The sequence below is a fragment of the Vulpes lagopus genome, chromosome 8 (genome assembly GCF_018345385.1).
Source record: "Vulpes lagopus strain Blue_001 chromosome 8, ASM1834538v1, whole genome shotgun sequence".
Classification (NCBI taxonomy): domain Eukaryota; kingdom Metazoa; phylum Chordata; class Mammalia; order Carnivora; family Canidae; genus Vulpes; species Vulpes lagopus.
This window is the reverse complement of record NC_054831.1, coordinates 130,202,531-130,223,377: the sequence shown is the minus strand read 5'-3', so window position 1 is coordinate 130,223,377 and position 20,847 is coordinate 130,202,531. Positions and strand designations below refer to the sequence as shown.

Genomic DNA, 20,847 nt, shown 5'->3' with positions numbered 1-20,847 from the left:
TGCAAATCTCCATCCCAGAGTCTGCTTCCCCCGGGAGTGACTCTTAAGTCACTCCCTGGATTCCCTGGATCTGTGGAGTTGAAACTATTACTATGAGGTTTTAAGTGAAGCCGCCCGGCACATAGTAGTTGCTCAGTAAAGTATAACACCAGCGAGCACTTCAGTGTCTAGCACGGACTCTGCCAGACTGTGTTCCACATCGTACACGCCATGACGTCATTCACTCTTCCCGACGAGCCTGTGAGAGAGGTACCACGCTTACTCCCACTTTACAGATGTGCAAACAGCCTCAGAGAGGTCAAGTAACATGCTCCAGGCTCCCAGCTTGCGAATATTCAGACGCGGCACTGTCACCGGTCAAGTGGTGGGTCAGGATTTCAAGGCCAGGGCCAGGAGGCCAGGCTCAGTGACACCAGGCAAGGAGTGTCTGCTGTCACCTCAAGGCTCCCTCCCGTGCCACCGAGGATGGAGGTCTCTGCGGGCGGGAGCGCACTGGGCACCGCGGGGGCGGGGGCTCATCTCCCCGTGGCTCTTATTCCCACGAGGACGGCTCCAGTGCGGCCTGTACTCACCGTGTGCCGGGCCCGCATTGAGCCCTCAACAGGCGTCATGTCAGGGACTCCCCCCCCCGCCCCCCGCAAGGCACCCCGGCTGTTCCTGTCTGTTTTATAAATGGGACAGTAGAGGCTCGGGGAGCTTAAGTAAATTGCCTCAGTCCCAGAGCTGGGAGGCGGCACCGTGGGTCCAGCCCAGGTCAGTGTGAGTCTGGACGGTTGTCGCTCCCCGTGAGGCCTTCGTTGGGGTGAGTCCCTGAAGTGACTGCCCTCAAACAGACCCAAATAGAGAGCATAAGTTTACCCGGGCTGGCCAGTGTCCCGGAGTGGGTGGGGGGTGGCGCCCAGGGGTTCCCAGCGCGGGGGGCGGGGGGAGGCGCAAGGCCACCCTGGAGGAAGCCCCCAGTGTGACGGGCAGGCTCGGCTTCTCTCCGGGCAGGGCCGCTAGTCTGAGAGGGGAGGTCCAGGGGGAGCACCTGCCGTGGGGGGAGGCACAGGCCCTGCCTTAGGGGAGGCCCGGTCTGATGAGGAAGGCTCAGGCCCAGCCCTTGGCGTCCGCGCTGGGGAGCTCAGGTGCCAGGGGCCCCCGGAGAGAGACGGTGCCAGGAAGGCGCCGAGGGGGGCTGGAGCAGGAAGCTGGCTGGAGGCCAAGCCCAGGCCAGTCTCCCCCAGGCGCAGGCCGCGCCAGCAGCTGGGCGCCGGTCACGAGGGCATGACGGGGCCTCCTGGAGAAGCCACATGAGCTGGCGCAGCATCTGCTGACTCGACGTGCCCCGGGTCGGGGGTGCTTGCCCGGCTCCAGTGCCCTGGGCCACTTCTTTCCTCCCTGGGCCTCAGTTTCTCTATCTGCCAACGGGTCGGGGGCTTCCCACCCCACCACCCCTCTGTGTGGGAGTGTGGTGCCCTGACCCCTGGGCCCTGGCTCCTGGCCCACTCCCCCGCTCCCGGCTTCTCAGCCCCCCGCCCTGCACGCAGCCGTCCTGAGGACACGCTCGCTGCGGAGCACCTTGGCCTTCGGCTCCCGCCCCGGCCCGGGGTGTGGGGGTGATGTGTGGACGCCCCGCCGCGGCACTCAGCCATCTGCTGCGAGAGCAGTCCCAGGTGCGTGTCCAGGTGCCCCCCCTCCCTGCAGGGGTCCCCGCCCTGTGGGGTAGCTTCCTCGATGCTCACAGCAATTCCCCGTGCTCTGTCCGGAGGTGCTGCTGGCCTTCCCTTCTGCACACTCACGGCTAGTGAGGCCTTCACATTCCCCCGCCCGGGCGTTCGTGCCTGGTCCCCAAAGCCAGGCGCCCCTCAGATGGCGTGAGCCGTAGAGCTGGGATTGCGTGCATGTCTACCCCAGTTCTGGACTCCAGCCCTGGCATGGAGTGGGTGTTCAATACATGCTCCCCCCCCCCCAAATACATATAGTGACTGGATGGTGAGGAAATGCATGAGAGTGTCCACATCTGTACGGTGGGACTGGCTTCTTTATGTATTTGGGAGGAGAAATGAGAAATGCCTGTGGGGGGCTCACCCAGGAAGTGCCCAGTGCGTGTTGACTGTGACCATTATTATCTGGCTATAATTTGGCAGGACCAAGTGATAGGAACTTGCACTTGCCGTCCTGCTAATCTCTTTTAGGCCTCCATTTAGATTCCTGCCCACGGTTCTTTTTTTTTTTTTTTTTAAAGATTTTGTTTATTTATTCATGAGAGACAGAGAGAGAGAGAGAGAGAGAGGCAGAGACACAGGTGGAGGGAAAAGCAGGGAGCCCGACGTGGGACTCGATCCCGCGTCTCTAGGACCAGGCCCTGGGCCGAAGGTGGCGCTAAGCCGCTGAGCCACCAGGGTTGCCCCTGTGGTTCTTTAGAGCAAGTCTAGGCCAGTGTCTGATAGAGCTCAGAACTGCTGAGTCTCAGCCTCCAACTCCTGGGGACTTGTGGGCCCCCCGAACCCCTGTGTTGTTGTTGGCCAGTGCCCGCAGCCGTGACTGGAGGGCAGCCTGTGACCTGCAGGAGGACCCCATTTGAGAGAAGAGAGGCGAGCGAGGCAGGACCCCGCACAGAAGGTGATCCCTGAGGTTGCAGCAGCCTTTGGATCGGTGTCGGACTCTCCGCTGTGCACCTGCTGTGTGCCTCCACCTGGGAGGGTGTGATCTGAGTGAGATGTGGGAGGCAGCAGCTTATTGGGAGCCTGGAGTAATATACTTGGGGTCCAGTCCTAATGGGGCAGTGGTGGAGAAATCCCCTGACCTGTCTGAGCCTTTGTCTGTAGGCTACAAGCTGGCCCTAAAGGCGAAGTGAGCACAGAGCACAGCTTTGGACGGTTCTGCGGCCGGGCGTGGTCCGCACCTGCCCACCTTGTACACCTAATTATAGCACGGGGTCTTGGCCCTTCAGGATCTTACAGTCCAGCTCAGGAGACAGGTGAGAAGCAGGCTGGGAGGTCCAGAATTTCAGCTATGATGTGCGTCCCAAGGGATAAGCATCAAAGGTGGAGACTCACCTGGGTTGGAGAGATCTGGTTGGGCTTTCTGGAGAAGGGGGTCCCTGAGCCAAGCCCCAGGGAGAGACAGGCTGTGGACTGGTGGAGGCGAGAACGGAGGCGTCCGGGCAGGGGAATAAGGTGCAGGGGTCGTGGCGGTGGGTGGAACGGCATTAGGGGTGGCAGTGGTTGGCCTGAGGGCTGCCAAGGACACTTCGGGGTGTAACAAGAGTGGGGTGGGAGGCAGGGCCCATGGTCTTCGGAGAGCAGGAGAGGTTGCTGAGTGGGCCTGTGTAAAGAAAGCTTTTCCCTTTCATCCGTCACAGGGTAAAGAGCTGGTTATAGCAGGTCGGGGAGAGACCAGGGGCTGCAGCCTCTCACATCTTCAGGATCAGGGCAAGCCTCTCAGCCTGGCCCCGCTCCCCCGGGGCCCTGGTGACCTGGCCTCTTCCCATGTCCCCGGCCTGAGCAGCCCCACCCAATCCTCTGGCCCTTTGGAAGCACGCCCCGTCCCTAAACCTCGCCCTGCTTCTGAGGCCTTTGCTCCACTGTCCTCAGCCTGAACTGCCCTTTCCCCCACACCCACTTGGCAAACCCCAGCTAATCCCTTAAGACCTGGCTTCAAAGTCACCTCCTCTGTGAAGCCTTCCTTGAACTGCGCAGGAGGGACAGACTCCTTTCTCCTCTGTGCCCCACAGCACCCCCTGCCTTCGTTCATCACAGCAAATGCATTTTGCTCTGCCAATTAGTGGCCGTGTGACCCTGGGCAAGTTCTTAAATGTCTCAATGCCTCACTCACTGTCCTCCCCAGTAAAATAGGGGCAGTAATAATAGTACCCACCTCGAATGGGTTAACACTTGTAAAGCGTCCAGAACAGTGCCTGGCATTTAGTCAGTAGTAAATGTTACCCATGATTAAAATAATTACTGTTGCCTCATCGGGCTGTTACGAGGATTAGTGAGTTAATGCATGTCAAGTGCTCAGCACGGTGCTGGGCACCCGGTGAGCCCTTAACAAATTGGACCTATCATCCCCATTGTCACTGCCATCCCCCCATCGCCGTCATCATCTGTAGGCCCATCTGCCTCCCCCACACGGAACCCCTGAGGCACTGCCATGACCTGGCCATCTTTGATCCCAGTGGCCAGTTCAGAACCAGTCACACGGTAGGTGTTCAGGAAGTGTGTTAAGTGGCAGCGAGGACAGGGTAGAGATACTCAGAGCTGGATGGAGAGGACTCTGGGGAGCCGTGTTGCCCTCCTTGGAACATATATATATATATACTTTAAGATTTATTTAATTATTTTAGATTGAGAAAGAGAACATGGGCGGGATGGGCAGAGGGAGAGGGACAAGTAGACTCTGCTGAGCACAGAGCCCGACGTGAGGCTCTATCCCATGACCCCGAGATCACCGTCTGAGCTGAAACCAAGAGTCTGACACTTACTGACAGTGCCCCCCAGGCACCCCCCCCGGAATATTTTGTTTTATGTTTATTTTATTTATTTAGTTAAGAGAGTATACAAGCAGGGGGAGGGGCAGAGGGAGAAGGAGAAGCAGGTTCCCCTCTGTGCAGGGAGCCTGGGGCTCCATCCCAGGACCCGGAGATCACGATCTGAGCTGAAGGCAGACGCTTAACCGACTGAGCCACCTGGGTGCCCCTCCTTGGACTATTTTAAAGGTAGTCCCACTCGAGGCTTGGAGACTTCTAAGCTGTGACCTTGCTCCAGGAGGCTGTCCTGTAAGGCTTTAGACCCAGGCTACCCAACTCTGCAAGCTAGCAGCCGTATGGCCTTGGCAAGTCCCCTACCCGCATAGGGCCTCAGGTGCCTTCTCTGCTTAATGGGGTTGGTGACAACCAGGACGGCGTTCCTTGAGGGGCGGCCCCTGCGCTAGTGCTTTACACATAGGGGAAACTGGATCCTCACGGCCACCCGCGAGACGGCTGCTAGTGAACAGAGGCGCAGAGGATTCTGCGTGGTAATGCTGCCCAAGCGTTGGCACGGCGTCTGGCCCTGGGGAGCACTCTGCTCTAGGAGTCGCCAGTGAGGGGCCCCTGGCTGGCTCAGCTGGTAGAGCTAGAGCGTGTGACTCTTGTTCATGCAGGGCCTAGTGCTCATGTAAAAAAAAAAAAAAAAAAAAAGATTAAATCTGCATAAAAAAGAAAGAGAGGGGTCACCTGAGGGGCTCAGTTTTTGAACGTCTGCCTTTGGCTCAGGTTGTGATCCCGGGGTCCTGGGATCGAGTCTCGCATCGGATTCCCCACAGGGAGCCTGCTTCACCCTCTGTCTGTGTCTCTGCCTCTCTCTCTGTGTCTCTCATGAATATATAAATAAAATCTTTTAATGAAAGAAATAAAAAGAAAGAAAAAGAGTTTCCAGTGAAATGGAGGGAAATCTATCCCCCTTGAGGAGAGAGCCCAGGCCCTAGGACCCTCTCTGGATGCTGACTACTAGGACCAAGTCAGGATGGGATGGTCCTCAGAGTTCTGGGCCCTGACACCCGCCTGTGCAAGGGGACGTCGGCACATGCCAGGACTCCCTCTGGAGCCTGGTCAGGCCACCTACCTCTCTCTCTTGCTGTTCCCCCCGGCGGTGGCATGAGTCATGCCGTGCCGCCTCCCTGGCTGTAAGCCTGGCCGGCTACCTACTGTGCATCACGTTTTGATGTCAGGTAATTACAGCCATTACTGTCATTATGAAAAAGTTACGTGATCGTGCAGGTCCAGGAAGCCCCAAAATGCCCCGGGGGAGCTCCTCTCCACGGCTGGACTGCTCCGGAGGAGGATCCTCCTTGCCGGCCAGTTCTGTCTTCCTCCGTTGGACGAGGAGCTCCTTGAGGATAAAGAGGGAATCTCCCTCATGGGGCCGGAGCTCTGGACACAAGATCTAAAAGAATGTTTTAAAATGCATGACTGAGCTGGCAAGAAAGGAAAAGGAGCACTCAAAAGCCAAAAATAGGTTAAAAAAATTAAAGATAAAGTAAGAAAGGCTGTGTACACACATCGAGAGGGGAAGGTGAGCCCCGGACTGGTAAGTCCCCCTGAAGGATGCCTGTAAACCGGGGCTTTGTTAGTTCGTCAGTGGCAGCCAAGTTTACAAAGCAGGACAACTTGCCTCTTTTAGCATCAAGGTCTTTGAATCGTGACAAATGCAAAGACAGTTGAGCCTTGAACGGCATGAGGGTTAGCGATGCCGACCATGCCTCGTCCTGCGCAGTCGAAAATCCCAATATAAATTTTGACTTCCCAAACCCTAGCTACTAAACAGCCTACTGTTGTCCAAAAGCCTTCCTGATAACAGTCAATTAACACACTTGTGTGTGTTCTGTGTACTGCCTACTGCATCCCCACAGTAGAGTCGGCTAGAGAAACGAGAATGTTATGATCATTGTAAGGAACAGAAAATACATTTGCAGTCCTGTTCTGTATTTATCAAAAAGAAATCCAAGTAAAAGTGGACCCACGCAGGGTCCTTCGAGGGTCAACGGTAGTTGTGTCCACATTACCACGGTCAAGATCTACAAGGGTCTTCTCCTCTCAAATCTCCGTGTCCCTCTGTAGTCAACCTGTTTTCTCCTCTCCGGCCCTTGGCAAACTCTGATCTGATTTCTGTCCCTATGGTTTTGCCTTTTTGCAGGATGTCATAGAAATGGAATCCTGTAGTATGTCACCTTTTGTGGGTTGGCTTTTTTTTTTTTTTTTAGCATAAAGCATTTAAGATTGATCATGCAGTTGTGCAACTGGTAGTTTATGTCATCGTATCATGTACCACATTTTGCTTATCCATTTGCTTGTTGAGGGACATCTGGGTGGTTTGGAGTTTCTAGTGATTATAAATAAGGCTGTTACACACATTCACGAACAGGGAACGGTGTGAATGTAGGTTTTCATTTTACTAAGGTAAATAGTTAAGAGTGAGATTGCGGGGTTGTATGGCATGTACATGCTAGACTTTATTTATTTATTTATTTATTTATTTATTTATTTATTTATTTTCATGCTAGACTTTATAAAGGACTGCCGAACTGTTTTCCTAAGTGGCTGTGCCACTTTGCATCCCCTCCATTACCAACACTGTGGAGCTTTATATATATATATATATATAATATATATATATATATCATATATATATATAATTAGCAGCTTTATTTTACGTTCTGTATCAAGTGTTGTTTTTTTTTTTTAAGATTTTTGATTTATTTATTCATGAGACACAGAAAGAGAGAGGCAGAGACACAGGCAGAGGGAGAAGCAGGCTCCATGCAGGGAGCCCGATGTGGGACTTGATCCCGGGTCTCCAGGATCACACTCTGGCCGAAGACGATGCTAAACCACTGAGCCTCCCGGGCTGCCCGCTTTATATATATTTTAAAGATTTTATTTATTTATTTATTTGAGAGAGAGAGAGAGAGAGCAAGCATGTGGGAGTGGGGGGAGGAGCAGAGGGAGAGGGACAAGCAGATTCTGTGCTGAGCACAGAGCCTGACACGGGGCTTGATCCCACAACCCTGAGATCATGACCTGAGCTGAAATCAAGAGTCAGATGCTTAACTGACTGAGCCATCCAGGTGCCCCAGGAGCTTTGCTTTTAATAGATGCACATGGGACAGAAGACGTAGCCCAAGACCTGACCAGGTAGGAAGGGGGATCCGAGATCCCCCATAAAGTCAGAACCTCTGCAGACAACCTCTTCACTGAAAGGGTAAACTTGAAAAGTATCTATCTTCCAGGACATGGAAAGAAAGACGTTAATCTTGGCTTTGACTCACGATGAATGGGAAAATAAACTCTCCTCTGAACCAGCCCTCAGGTAAGACCAGAGCCCAAGTTCCTACTTCTCACTTGGTCCAGAAACTTCCAGCTGTGAATTTTTAAAATTATTTATTTATTTATTCATGAGAGAGACACACAGAGAGAAGCAGAGATATAGGCAGAGAGAGAATCAGGCTCCTCGCAGGGAGCCCGATGTAGGACTCGATCCCTGGACCCTGGGATCACGAGCTGAGCTGAAGGCAGACGCTCAACTGCTGAGCCACTCAGGCATCCCTCCAGCTGAGAATTTAAAATAGTTCCTGGTGGATAATGCTCCCAGGTCTCTAGCAAAAACAAACTAAAATCCTTTCTGGAGGGAAACATGTCAATGAAAGCCTTATAAAATTCCCACAGATAGAGTCCTAATGATCATGAGCTCACAATGAAAAAAATTTAAGAACACACAAAAACCAAGGTTCCATGGACAAGTTTTAATAGAAACAAGAAGCAGCAGAATCAGCTCTGCCAACACTTCAGGGATGGGATCTAGAGCATTCATTTTAGGAAAGAAAGGTGCTAAATAATTTAAACAAGTAGAAGAAAGTATTGAAAGTATAAACAAGGAACAAGAGACTATCATGAATGACCAGGCATGGTTTCTTATAAAATTAAACATATACTTAGCCATATGATCCAGCAATTGTACACCTAGGTATTTGCCAAAGAGAAATGAAAACATGTGGGTGCCTGGGTGGTTCAGCTGGTTAAGCATTTGCCTTTGGCTCAGGTCATGATCCCAGGGTCCTGGGACGGAGCCCCACGAAGGGCTGCCTGCTCCCTGGGGAGCCTGCTTCTCTCTATGCCTGCCACTCCTGGAAAAATTTGTGCATGGGATGCCTTGGTGGCTCAGTGGTTGAGCACCTGCTTTCAGCCCAGAGCGTGATCCTGGATTTCTGGGATCGAGTCCCACGTCAGGCTCCCTGCATGGAGCCTGCTTCTCTCTCTCTGCCTGTGTCTCTGCCTCTCTCTCTCTGTGTCTCTCATGAATAAATGAATAAAATCTTTAAAAAAATTTGTGTGTGAGTGCTCATAACAGTTTCTAATGGCCCCAAACTAAACAACACAAATGTCCATCAACAGGCTGATGGAGAAACAAATTGTTGCTTTTAATAGATGCAACATGGGGATCCCTGGGTGGCGCAGCGGTTTGGCGCCTGCCTTTGGCCCAGGGCGCGATCCTGGAGACCCGGGATTGAATCCCACGTCGGGCTCCCGGTGCATGGAGCCTGCTTCTCCCTCTGCCTGTGTCTCTGCCTCTCTCTCTCTGTCTTTGACTATCATAAATAAATAAAAAATTAAAAAAAAAATAGATGCAACATGTATGTAGTGGATGTAGATGCAACATGTATGTAGCTTTTAATAGATGCAACATGTATGTAGTGGAGTGCTACCTAGCAATAAAAAGGGATAAACTACAGAAACTTTCAACTACCTGAATTCATCTCAAAAACACCATGTAGAGAGAGAGAAGCTAGAAACAATGACACACTGTATGATTTAATTTTTATGAACTTTTCAAAGAGGCAAAGGCTAATCTATAGTGACAGAAGGCTGATTAGTGGTTGCTGGGGGTAGAAAGTAAAGGAGCAAAAGGACACGAGGGCCTTTTTAAAAAAATTTTTTTATAATGGAAAAATTCTGTATCCTGATTGTGGAGGTGGTTACATGAATGTCAAAACTCATCAAACTGTACACATCATATAGATGCTTTTATTGTGTGCAAATTATACAACATAACCGCACCTCGGTAAATTATGCTTCAGTAAAGTTAATTTAAATAAAGCAATAAATTGGGGCACCTGGGTGGCTCAGTTGGTGAAGCGTCCAACTTTTGATTTCAGCTCAAGTCATGACCTCAGGGTCGTGAGACTGAGCCTGGCCTTCCACTCTGCGCTGGTGTGGAGCCTGCTTAAGATTTTCTCTCTTTCTCTCCCTCTACCCCTCCTTGTGGACATGCACGCTCTCGTTCTCAAAAGAAAAAGAATTAAAGCAATAGGCAGGCAGTGTGAAAAAGACTTAATCTGAGCTTCTAGAGATGAGATATACAAAACTGAAACAGAAAATACGACAAATAGGTTGCATAGCAGACTCAGCAGTGAAAAGAGCTGAGAGGAGAATCCATGAACCAGAAGGTTGGTAAATAAACACCCAGCGAGGAAGGACAACGAGGTGGAGACGATGAAGAGATGTGAAGGATGGGGTGAAAGCCTCTGAAACAAATGGGCTCGCTCAGTGTTCTAGAAAGGGACAGCGGTGGAAATAAAGGAGCAACATTTTTCAAAGGGATAAAGGCTGAGAATTTTCCAGATGAACCTTCATACTCAGAAACCCCAGCAGGAAAAATGAAAAGAAATACACATCTTGACGGTTAGATTGAAATTTCAGAATAGTAAGGATAAAGGAAAGACTCCAAGAGCGGTTAGAGCCGTTACATCGCCTACGAAGGGACAGGGACAAGGCTGATAGGCCACCCTTGATCAGAGACAGCAGAAGCCAGAGGCCACGCCCACAGGAGAGCTCAGAGGAAGAACAGATGCTTCGCGAAGCTTTCCTTGTGGAGCCAGAGGGAGTTGAAGGCAGTTTCAGATCCGGAAAAGCTGAGCGTGTGTACAGTTTCAGAGGAGACACATTTGGAGGAGCTCGCCAAGGATGTGCTTCAGAAGGAAAGAACATGATCTTAGAAGGAAGGCTGAGCCTCAGATGGAATTGTGAGTAATAAGCATCTCAGACCCGTGGCTAAATCTAATTAAACACCAAATCTATAATTAGTGCTAATAATGTCTTTTTTGAGGGCTTAAAAAAATAAAGTGAAAATACCAGACAACAGTAGCACATTAAGTCACGAGGGGGTGACGGGATTTAAAGTTGTCTAAGGTTGCTGTCCTGTTTTGGAAGGAAAGTAACTGTAGGGATTTATGTACATAGGCTTCAGGACAGAGGCCTGCAAACTGTGGCCCTTGGGCCAGATCAGGCCCAGCGCCTGTTTTTATACATAAAGTTTTATTGGAACACACCATGTTCATTCCTTTAAGTATCATTTATTGCTGTTTCCAAGCTGCCTATGGCAGCGGAGTGAGTGGTGGCGCCCAGAGAGCTCCGTGCGCAAAGCTCCTACTGGGCGCTTGTAGGATGCGTTGGCCCTCGCCTGCTTCAGGGTAGCTACCGAAAGAAGAGAAACAGAGGCTATGACATTTAAACAGTTGAGGGAAAACAGAATGAGGAGAAAACTCAATTCAAAAAAGAAAAGAAGAAACAAGAAAGATCTAAGATGGGGATCCCTGGGGGGCTCAGTGGTTTAGCATTTGCCTTCGGCCCAGGGCATGATCCTGAAGTCCCGGGATCAAGGCCCACGTCGGGGTCCTGCATGGGGCCTGCTTCTTCCTCTGCCTATGTCTCTACCTCTGTGTCTCTCATGAATAAATAAATAACATCTAAAAAAAGAAAAAAGAAAGATCTGAGAAAATCAAGATAATAGAGAGTGTAAAGCAGGATGTCGGAGTTGGGAGGCCTGGCGGGGGTCAATCTTTAGTCCTCTTCTTAGGCTCATCTGCAACATTTCATGCAACTGATGCTGCCCCTTCCTGAGACACTCTCCCTTCCTGACACAGCCACTCACTCTTGGTTTTCCTCTCCTGCCCTGGCTGCTCCTTCTCGGGCTCCTCTGTTGTCCCCAAGCTCTGGAGGACTGCAGGGCACGGTCCCTGGGCCCCATGTCTCAGTTGTCTACACTCCCAGGAGCGCTCATCCAGCGTCCTGGCTTCGAACCAGCCCTGCAACTCCTACAGTCCTACCTCCAGCCCAGCCTCGCCTCTAGACCCCAGCGAGGCGGCCCACCACGCCTCACCTCGTGGAGGCCTAACTGGCACCTCAGTCTCAACACCTGCAAACCAACCTCCTGATTTCCAGCCCCATGAGCCAGCCCCTCATCCAGGGTCCCCATTTTAGCCAGTAGCAGCCCCGGGCTTCCGTGACCCACACTCAAATGTGGAATCACCTTTGGCTCCTCTCTATCTCTCACACCCCACATTTGATCCATCAGTGAACCCTGTTGTCGGATCTGTCTCCAAAACCAATTTCAATCTGACCACTTTTTACCTGCTCCACTGCTAGTTTCTCATCAGGGTTATCATCACCGTCTCCGACTGGTCTCTCTGCTTCACGCTGGCCTCCCATGAGCTGTAGTCAGCAAGGCAGCCAGAGGGATTCTGTTAGAACCCGGGCCAAGTCATGTCTCCTCTGCTTAAACCCTTCCTGGGGATCCTCCACTCATGAAGATGTGTGAGACCCTTCCTCTGTCTTGAAGGTCAACATGAATCTACCTTCCCCCTTTCTGACCTCATCTCCTAACACCCTGTCCCTTTCCCTGCACCATGCGGCCACACTGGCTTCCCAGCAGGTCCTTGGATGTGTCTTGGGGGCTTTGCACACTCTGTTCCCCTTCCCAGCACTCAGATCCCCCAGATATCCCCCATTGCTTGTTCGCTTGCTTCCTTCCGGTCCCTACTCAAATGTCACTGTCAGAGAGGCTTCCTGGCACCTGTGCAAAACAATCGCCTTGGGGCGCCTAGGTGGCTCAGTCAGTTAAGCATCTGACTCTTGATTTTGGCTCAGGTCGTGATCCCAGGGTTGTGAGATTGAGCCCCACATTGAGCTCTGTGCTGGGCATGGAGCCTGCTTAAGACTCTCTCTCTCCCTCTGCACCTCCCCCTCCCCCCAAAAAAGCCCAAACCAAAACCAAAACCAAAACCAAAACCAAAACCAAAAAAACAGTGGCCTTGCCCTGCTCTGTGGCGTTGAGCACCACGTCTTACCACTGCTGGCGTTAACCTTGATCACCTGGCTAAGGGTGTGTTGGTCAACTTTCTCCACTTGTTATGAGTTGAATTGTATCCCACCCCATTCCCTAAATACATGCACTGAAGTCCTAACCCCCTGGTATCTCAGAATGTGACCTTATCTGGAGATGGGCCTTTACAGAGGGAAGCAAGTCAAAAGAGGTTGTTAGGTGGGCCTGAATCCAGTATGCCTGGTGCCCTCATAATAAAGGGGGTGACTTGGAGACTGACATGTGGGGAGAACGTGGAGGTGGGCCATTTACAAGCCAAGAAAGTGGCCAGGAAAGGTCCTCACAGCTGTCAGAAGAACCACTGTGCAGTCACTCTTTTGTCCCCCTTTTTGTGCTCTGTGCATTGGAAGAAAGTCATTATGTGCAGCCCATAATTAAGCTCTACCTCCCTGAGGTGAGAGTATCTACAGAAGCTGCTTGGAATCCTCATCCATGGACATGGTATGTGTTAGTCGTGCATTTGGTGTCTGTGTCCCTAACCAGCCTCTAGCTCCTAGGGCTTGATACTGGCTCTTTGGTTCACTGCTGTAGCTCAGCCTCTAGAACAGTGCCTGGCACACAGTAGGGACTTGAATATTTGAATGTCCAAAAGCAATGAGTCAGCAATGACAATAATTAGAAATGGACTGTATTATCTACTTTAAAGGCATAGAGGGTCCACGTACTAAAGAAACTCTCCATATATCAAATCACAGGAAGTTTGAAGAGTAGAATGGAAGAAAGACAGATGAAAAGAAATGCCAACCTAAAGGAAGCTGGTATGGCTTTAACAATCTCAGATAAAATGTTAGTTATTAGAGGGGCGCCTGGGGGGCTCAGCCGGTTAAGCATCGAACTCTTGATCTCAGCTCAGGTCTTTTTCTTTTTTTTTTTTTTTCTTCAGCTCAGGTCTTGATCTCAGGGTTATGAGTTTTATTTATTTATAATTTATATTTAGTTATAATAATGTTATTATTTATACCAGAGAATAATTGTAAATAAATAAATAAATGTATAACGAAGGAGGTTGTCCTGTAATGTTAAAAGGTTTGATACTTTGGAAAGCTGGAACAATTCCGAACTTGTATGATCTGATGTAACGAGCTCAAAATATATAAAGCTGAGTTTCCTTTCCTTTCCTTTCCTTTCCTTTCCTTTCCTTTCCTTTCCTTTCCTTTCCTTTCCTTTCCTTTCCTTTCCTTTTCTTTTCTTCTTTTCTTTTCTTTTCTCTTCTTTTCTCTTCTTTTCTTTTTCTTTTCTTTCTTTCTTCTTTTTCTTTTCTTTCTTTCTTTCTTTCTTTCTTTCTTTCTTTCTTTCTTTCTGTCCTTCTTCTTTCTCTCTCTCCTCTCTCTCTTTTTTAAAGATCCTATTTATCTATTATTTGACAGAGAGAGAGAGAGCACAAGCAGGGGGAGCAGTTGAGGGAGAGGGAGAAGCAGACTCCCTGGTGAGTGGGGGAGCCCTGTGTGGGGCTTGATCCCAGCATCATGGGATCATGACCTGAGCCAAAGGCAGATGCTTAACCAACTGAGCCACCCAGGTTCCTCTTTTTTGCCTTTCTTTTGCATATCCCAGACTAGGTACCAGAGAAGGTAGCAACCCACAAACATCAACAGGCGCAGACAAAAAAAAAAAAAAAAAAAAAAAAAGCCCTGCAAAAGTCTGCTTTCTCCAGTCAAAGAAACAGAAAAGAGACAGCTGAGCAACATAGAACAATAAACAGAGTTCCAGTCACACACCAGAGAATGAACTGTCTCTGGTATCATCCCACCAGCAAAATTGAAAAGAATTGAAATCATACACAGTGTGCTTTCTGACCACAATGGAATTACAATGAAAATGAAGAACAGAAAAGTAACACAGAAATCCCCAAACTCCTGGAAACTAAAAAAACACACTTGTCAATGATCCACGGGTCAAAGAGGAAGTCTCAAGAGAAGTAAAAAAAAATATGTTGAACTGGATGAAAATTGGAATATATCATATCAAACTGTGTGGGATGCAGTGAAAGTGGTGCCGGGAGACAAATCTATACTAAATGCTCGTGTAGACAGTAATGTAGAAGTCTCAAATCAATACTCCAAGCTCTGGCCATAAGAAGCTAGAAGAGGGAAAGAAACCCAAAGCAAGCAGAGGGAAGAACCTAATAAAGTTAAGAGTAAAAATCAATGCAGTTGAAAACAGAACAATAGGGAAAAATCAATGAAACAAAAAGCTAGTTCTTTGAGAAGGTCAGTAAAATTGGCAAGTGTTCTAGTCAGACTGACAAAGATGAGAGAGAGAAGGCAGGAATTGTCAACATCAGCAATGGAGCCAGGGATATCCATACAGACCCTGCGGATATTAAGAGTGAAGAAGGGAATGCTACAAACAACTCTACACACCTCACTTTGACAACTGAGATGAAATGGACCACTCTCTTGGAAAACACAACCAAAATTCACCCAGTAAGAGATAGGTGATTTGGCCCTGTAGCTATAAAGAAATTGAATTCATAATTGAAAAACTAAAGAGCGTGCAGCTTTTGGTCTTGGGGTTGTGGGTTTGAGCCCCACGTTGGGTGTAGAGATTACTTAAATAAATAAAACTTAAAATACATACATACATACATACTCCTAAAAAAGAAATCTGGCCCAGGTGGTTTCCTTGGAGAATCCTCATTGAGAGAATTAATTCTGCACAATCTCTTCCACAAACAAATTCTGCACAATCTCTTCCAGAAAACAGAAGAGGAGCAGCCATTTTTCAATTCACTTTAGGAAGCCCGAATCACACCTGAAAATAGAAAACAATAAAAAGATGACACCGTATCAAAATACAAAAAATAGGGATCCCTGGGTGGTGCAGCGGTTTAGCACCTGCCTTTGGCCCAGGGCGCGATCCTGGAGACCCGGGATCGAATCCCACGTCGGGCTCCCGGTGCATGGAGCCTGCTTCTCCCTCTGCCTGTGTCTCTGCCTCTCTCTCTCTCTCTGTGTGACTATCATAAATAAATAAAAGTTAAAAAAAACGAAATACAAAAAATACTAAAATCACAAAAAATATGTGAAGGTAAAATGGATTGAACTCTGAGCATTGGATGGGGGGGGCAGATTTTAACACATCTCATTAATTGATGAGGTAGACAAGAGAGTCGGTAGCCAAGAGAAGGTTTGAGAAGCACAAATAATGGGCTCCATCCACTCAACGGACGTGTAGCACTGCGCATCGATCATGGACAGACACCCATTCTTCTCGAGTGCAGGGAACAGAAGTGACAACTGACCATGTGAGGCCTGTGCAGAAAACAAGGCTCAACGAAATGGAAATAAATTGTATCATCCCGACCACATCCGACTCTAGTGCAATTAACTTAGAACTCAGTAAGGAGAGTAAGAAAAACACATTCGTTTGGAATTTTTAAAAATTTATGTATATTTATTTTACAGAGAGAGAGAGAGCGCGCACGCGCACATGTCAGGGGAAGGGGTGGAGGGAGAGAACCTTCAAGCAGACTCCTTGCTGAGCCCCGAGCGTGGAGCCTGTCTTGCTGCAGCTGTGCTTGGAGGCTGATGTGGAGCTCGATCCCATGGCCCATGAGATCTAGATGACTGAGCCACCCAGGTGCCCCTTGTTTGGAAACTTTTTTTTTGGAAACTTCTAAAAACAGCCTTTTTAAAATAACTTATCAGTCAAATGGAAATTATGAACTGAACACCAGTGAAAAGGCAACATCTGGAAACAAGTGGGCTCAGCGAAATAGAGCAAGATGCGCATCTGAAATGTCGATGGCCGGAAATAAGGAAGGCAGGAAATTAATGAATTAGTCACCCTCAGATTGAGAGGTTAGGAAAACAACAAGATTAACCCAGAGAAAAGAACAAGGAGTAGAAATGTGGGGATTGGTGAAATAATTAGGATTTTAAAAAAATCTGAATTTGGTTCTCGGAAAAGATGAATTCAGTTGGCAAAGTTTGGGCAAGATTCATGAGGATAAAAAGGGAAAGGCATGAATAAAGGGACTTAGAGAGGCTGATGATGTGGAGTAGGGGACCCAAGGAAGCCACGTCAGTGCCTGGAGGGAACAGGCACCGTCTCAGATCTACTGGCTTTGGAAGGACCCCTAGAAGGGGGTCACCCACATCCTGCCATCTTTTGGAGGACGCAAGCCCGTGCCTCTGGGAGCTTCACAGTCCCGCTTGCAAACATGCAGGAGCTTGGGCCTTCAGGGAGGGGCCCGCTTCTTTTCTGACAGAAGCTCCCATGGCAGGAACCCCTTCCTTTGATGGTAGCCAAGGGTCAGATTACCACACAGCTGCCCGCTGATTCCAAAGCAGCTACACCCCCGCCAGGTGTATGAGGGTTCCAGTTTCTCCACATCTTTGCCAACACTTGCTGTTATCTGTTTTTTGGACGGTAGCCATCCTAGTGGGTGTGAGGTGGTCTCTCATTGTGGTTTTGGTTTGCATTTCCCTACTGACCCCCGATGTGGGCATCTTTCATGTGTCCAGTGGCCATCTGGATGTCTTCTCTGGACACATGTCTATTTAAATGCCCGGGGTGCCTGGGTGGTGCAGTTGGTTAAGCATCCCACTCTGGATTTCGGCTCAGGTCAAGGTTGCGGGGTCATGAGATGGAGCCCTGAGTAGGTCTCTGCCCTGGGTGTGGAGCATGCTTAAGATTCTCTCTCTCCTTCTCCCTCTGCTCCATGGGCTCTCTCTATCTCAAAAAACAAAAACAAAAACAAAAACAAACAAAACAAAACAAAAACCGCAGAAAACCTTTGCCCATTTTGTAATTGGGTTGGCTTTTTGCTGTTGAGTCGTGAGAATTCTTGATATATTTTGAATATTAGATGCTCATCAGAGCACAGTTTGCAAATATTCCCCCCCCCCTTCTCTCCATTGTCTCTCACTTTTTGGATATTGTCCTTTGAAGCACCAAAGTTTTAAATTTTTTTAAAAAAGATTTTATTTGTTGTATTGATGAGGGACACACAGAGAGAGGCAGAGACACAGGCAGAGGGAGAAGCAGGCTCTATGCGGGGAGCCTGATGCGATCCCGTCACGGCCTGAGCCAAAGGCAGGTGAGCCACCCGGGTGCCCCAAAAGTTTCAAATTTTGATGAAGCCCAATTTATCTTTCATTAGTTGTTAACATTAAATTTATTTATTTTTTAAAAAGATTTTATTTATTTATGAGAATACACAGAGAGGAGAGAGAGAAACAGAGACACAGGCAGAGGGAGAAGCAGGCCCATGCAGGGAGCCCGACGTGGGACTCGATCCCGGGTCTCCAGGATCAGGCCCTGGGCCGAAGGCGGCGCTAAACCGCTTGAGCCACCCGGGCTGCCCTAAATGAAATGAAAAATATAAGCCTAATAAGTGTGAAAACTCAGATGTAACGGACAGATTTCTAGAAAAATATAACTTATCCGTACACCCCGTGGTGTGCTGGTCAATGCTTCTTTACTGGCTTCCCAAACCGATAAAATACACAGGCGCGCACACAGAACCCCTCTGGTGGTGTTACCAGTCTCCGTGCTGTGACTCTTCCCGCCGTGACCGGGGTCAAGCCACGAGCATGATGTGGCTGAGGGCAGAGGTGCGAAGAGATGCGCACGGTCCGGCCTCCAGCGCCCCGCTGAGCCGCGACACAGGAAAGAGACACCTGCCGTGCCTTCGTGCACGTGAGGCCCCCCAGCCCCCTGCACCCCAGAAGAGCCGCGGGGGCTGCAGCTAGCGAGGGGTGGCTGGCCCGGGAGCTCCCGCCTCTGCTGGCCCAGCTCCCGCTCTGACGGTGGCCGAGCCACGGTCCTGCCTGAGCCTTTGAACCTCACCAGGCGTGTGTAGACTCCTGCATCGCAGAATGCCAGCGACCAGCTTCTGGAAACTGAGGCTCAGAGAGGCCCAGCAACGTGCCCAACGTCACGCAGCAGGACACGGCAGGGTTCGTCTGGGGCCTCAGCCTGCAAACTCCCATCCCGGCTTCGGGACTGTGCAAACTTGGGTGTGGCCCCTCGTGCTGCCTTGCGCCGCCTGGGGGTCCCCATGGGGTCGGAGGGACCCCCAGGTCAGGTGCGGCTCTGGCTGCCCTATTGCCTCGGGCGGGGAGCTCAGGGAGCCCTGGGGGCCGCAGGTCAAGTCTGCGGTGGGGGCGGGAGGCCAGCTGGGAGCCAGACAGGCCCTCTATCCTGCGACGGAGGCCGCAAGCTCTGAGCACTCCCCAGAGGAGGCGGGCAACCCCTGGGACCTTTCTGGAAGCTGCGGGTGCAGAGGAGGAATAAGGCGTGGGCTCCAGAGGCAGACAGCCCGGCTGGCGTTCCGGCTCCCCACACAGGTGCCGCGTGACCTGGGGTGAAGTGTCTCAACATCCTCGAACCTCCATCTCCTCTCGTCAGGGTGCCCAGGCCGCCGTGACGAGCGTGTTCCTGTCCTTCCCCTAGTTTTCTCTTCCCTCCTCAGGGGATGCCGCTGGCTGGCCATGAGGGGCTGGAGGGAGGGGTCATGTGATCCTCCATGCCCCCTGCCCCCCTCCCCGGGCCCGCTCCGCTCGCCCCGGGTCCCCAGAGTCAGGGGTGGGGAAGGGGGCTTCAGCCCCAAGGCTGATCCTCAAATATCCCCAACACAGATCTTTCTGATACGGGCTTGTTCCCACGAGGGCAGATTGGGGTGCAGGGCCGCCCTACTTGGCCCCAGTGCCGGGAGAGTCCGAGGCTCTGGGACTGGGGAGGTGCTGTGTGACCTTGGGCTAGTCCTTGCTCTGCCTCTGGTCCTCACCGTCCCTTTCTGTACAAGGCAGGGGCTCGGGCCAGCTCAGCCCTGGGGTCCCTCTGGCTCTGACCGTTGGAGATTCCTGACATCGGTTCATACAGAAGCCGCGCCCCAGGCTCCCTGGGCCAGACCAATAAACCAGGCTCATAAATGTCTGGCGGGGCCGCAGGCCTCTCTCCAATAAAAACTGTTTCCCAAACAGGATTGAGAAAGGCTAGCTCTGGGCGACCCTGAGTCAGGCCGTCACGGGGGCACTGGTCCCCGGCCAAGGGTACAGGAAGCCAGCTCCCTTAGTCATGTGCCGCTCTTTCCTGCCTCCTTCCTCCCCTCCTTCCCTTTGGAGATAAACTTGGGCTCTCATCCTGCCTCCCTGTGTGGTCTTGGCCCTGTCACTTTTCCTTCTGGGCCTCAGTTTCTTCATCTGTCAAACAGGGAGGCCAGTCCTCGGCTGGCCTTGCTTCTAGATGATGAGAAGGCCCAGGGAAGACAGTTCCTGAAAGCTTTTTGCCAGAAGGAAGCGAATGTGGGATGTAAGAGTGACCCTCACCCTCCTTCCACAGACAGGAACAGAGTTTCTTTAGGTTCTTCCCCCAAACCATAGATTGTTCCAGGACAGAACTGTGCCTCCCCCCTTAGATCAGAGGTTTGATAAAGAGGGAGAGAGGGGCTTTGCCTAACCCTACGAGGCAGGAGCCGTGTTTCCCCCATCAGACTAGCTGATCCGTGTGGTCAGAGGCTGTGCCTCCCCATCAGATTGGAAGCTTCTCAGGGGAAGGGGCTGTGCCTCCCCCATCAGAGACACAGCTCCCGAGGGACAGGCAGTTTGCCTTGTCTCTGCACTCAGTCTGGGGCTCCCGCAGAGCGTGGTCGGTGCCTACCCCTTCCGACTGGGGGCTCCCCCATGGCCTCTGCTTTTCTCCTTGGGGGCCAGCACCCAGGATGACCGTGTCATGGGCGGCTGCTGTGTGGGCGGCTGCCCCCGGGGACCTGGGCTGGAGGTCAGGGGAACGGAGGCCGCCGGTGGACTCAGGGGAAAGCGAGCAGGAAGTAGAGCCAAGCAGGGGCTCAGAACCTGCCAGGCCACGCTGGCACCAGGCTGCCCCAGGGCAGCGGACCAGGGCGGGCTTGGTCCGTCTGGCCCAGTTGGAGCTTCTGGGCTCTCAGACGTGGCCAAACCCTGGCCGGCCTCACTGTGCCTTACCTGGGGGCCCCGTGCGGTGGCGCAGGGCTAGCAAGAGCTGCGTGCCTCACCTGCCCTCCAGTCGGTGCCGGCGGTGCTCTGAGGGGCAGCTGCCCGGTCCACTCGTACAGATGGAAAGACTGAGGTCACGGAGTCGCTGCCTCAAGCCACCCCCCGCCCCGGCCAGTCTGCACACAGCATGTTAGCACCAGATCCTGGGGCTCCTGACTCCTGGCCCAGTGCTCCTTCCACTCCGC

General features: G+C 51.1%; 1 protein-coding gene across 3 annotated transcripts in view; it reads left to right on the top strand.

The window, feature by feature from the left end:
- The first annotated feature begins 1,150 nt into the window (after positions 1-1,150).
- The window catches only part of PADI1 (peptidyl arginine deiminase 1), a 71,120-nt gene continuing 51,423 nt past the window's right edge, over positions 1,151-20,847 (top strand). The window contains exons 1-2 of one of the 3 annotated variants that reach the window (XM_041767995.1): positions 1,151-1,655; positions 7,753-7,832. In XM_041767995.1, coding sequence (XP_041623929.1) covers positions 1,602-1,655; positions 7,753-7,832 — 134 coding nt within the window. In that variant the 5' untranslated portion in view covers positions 1,151-1,601. Of the gene's footprint in view, positions 1,656-7,752; positions 7,833-9,748; positions 10,543-20,847 lie in introns of those variants that run through there. The other 2 variants (XM_041767999.1, XM_041767998.1) reach the window with 2 other exon arrangements.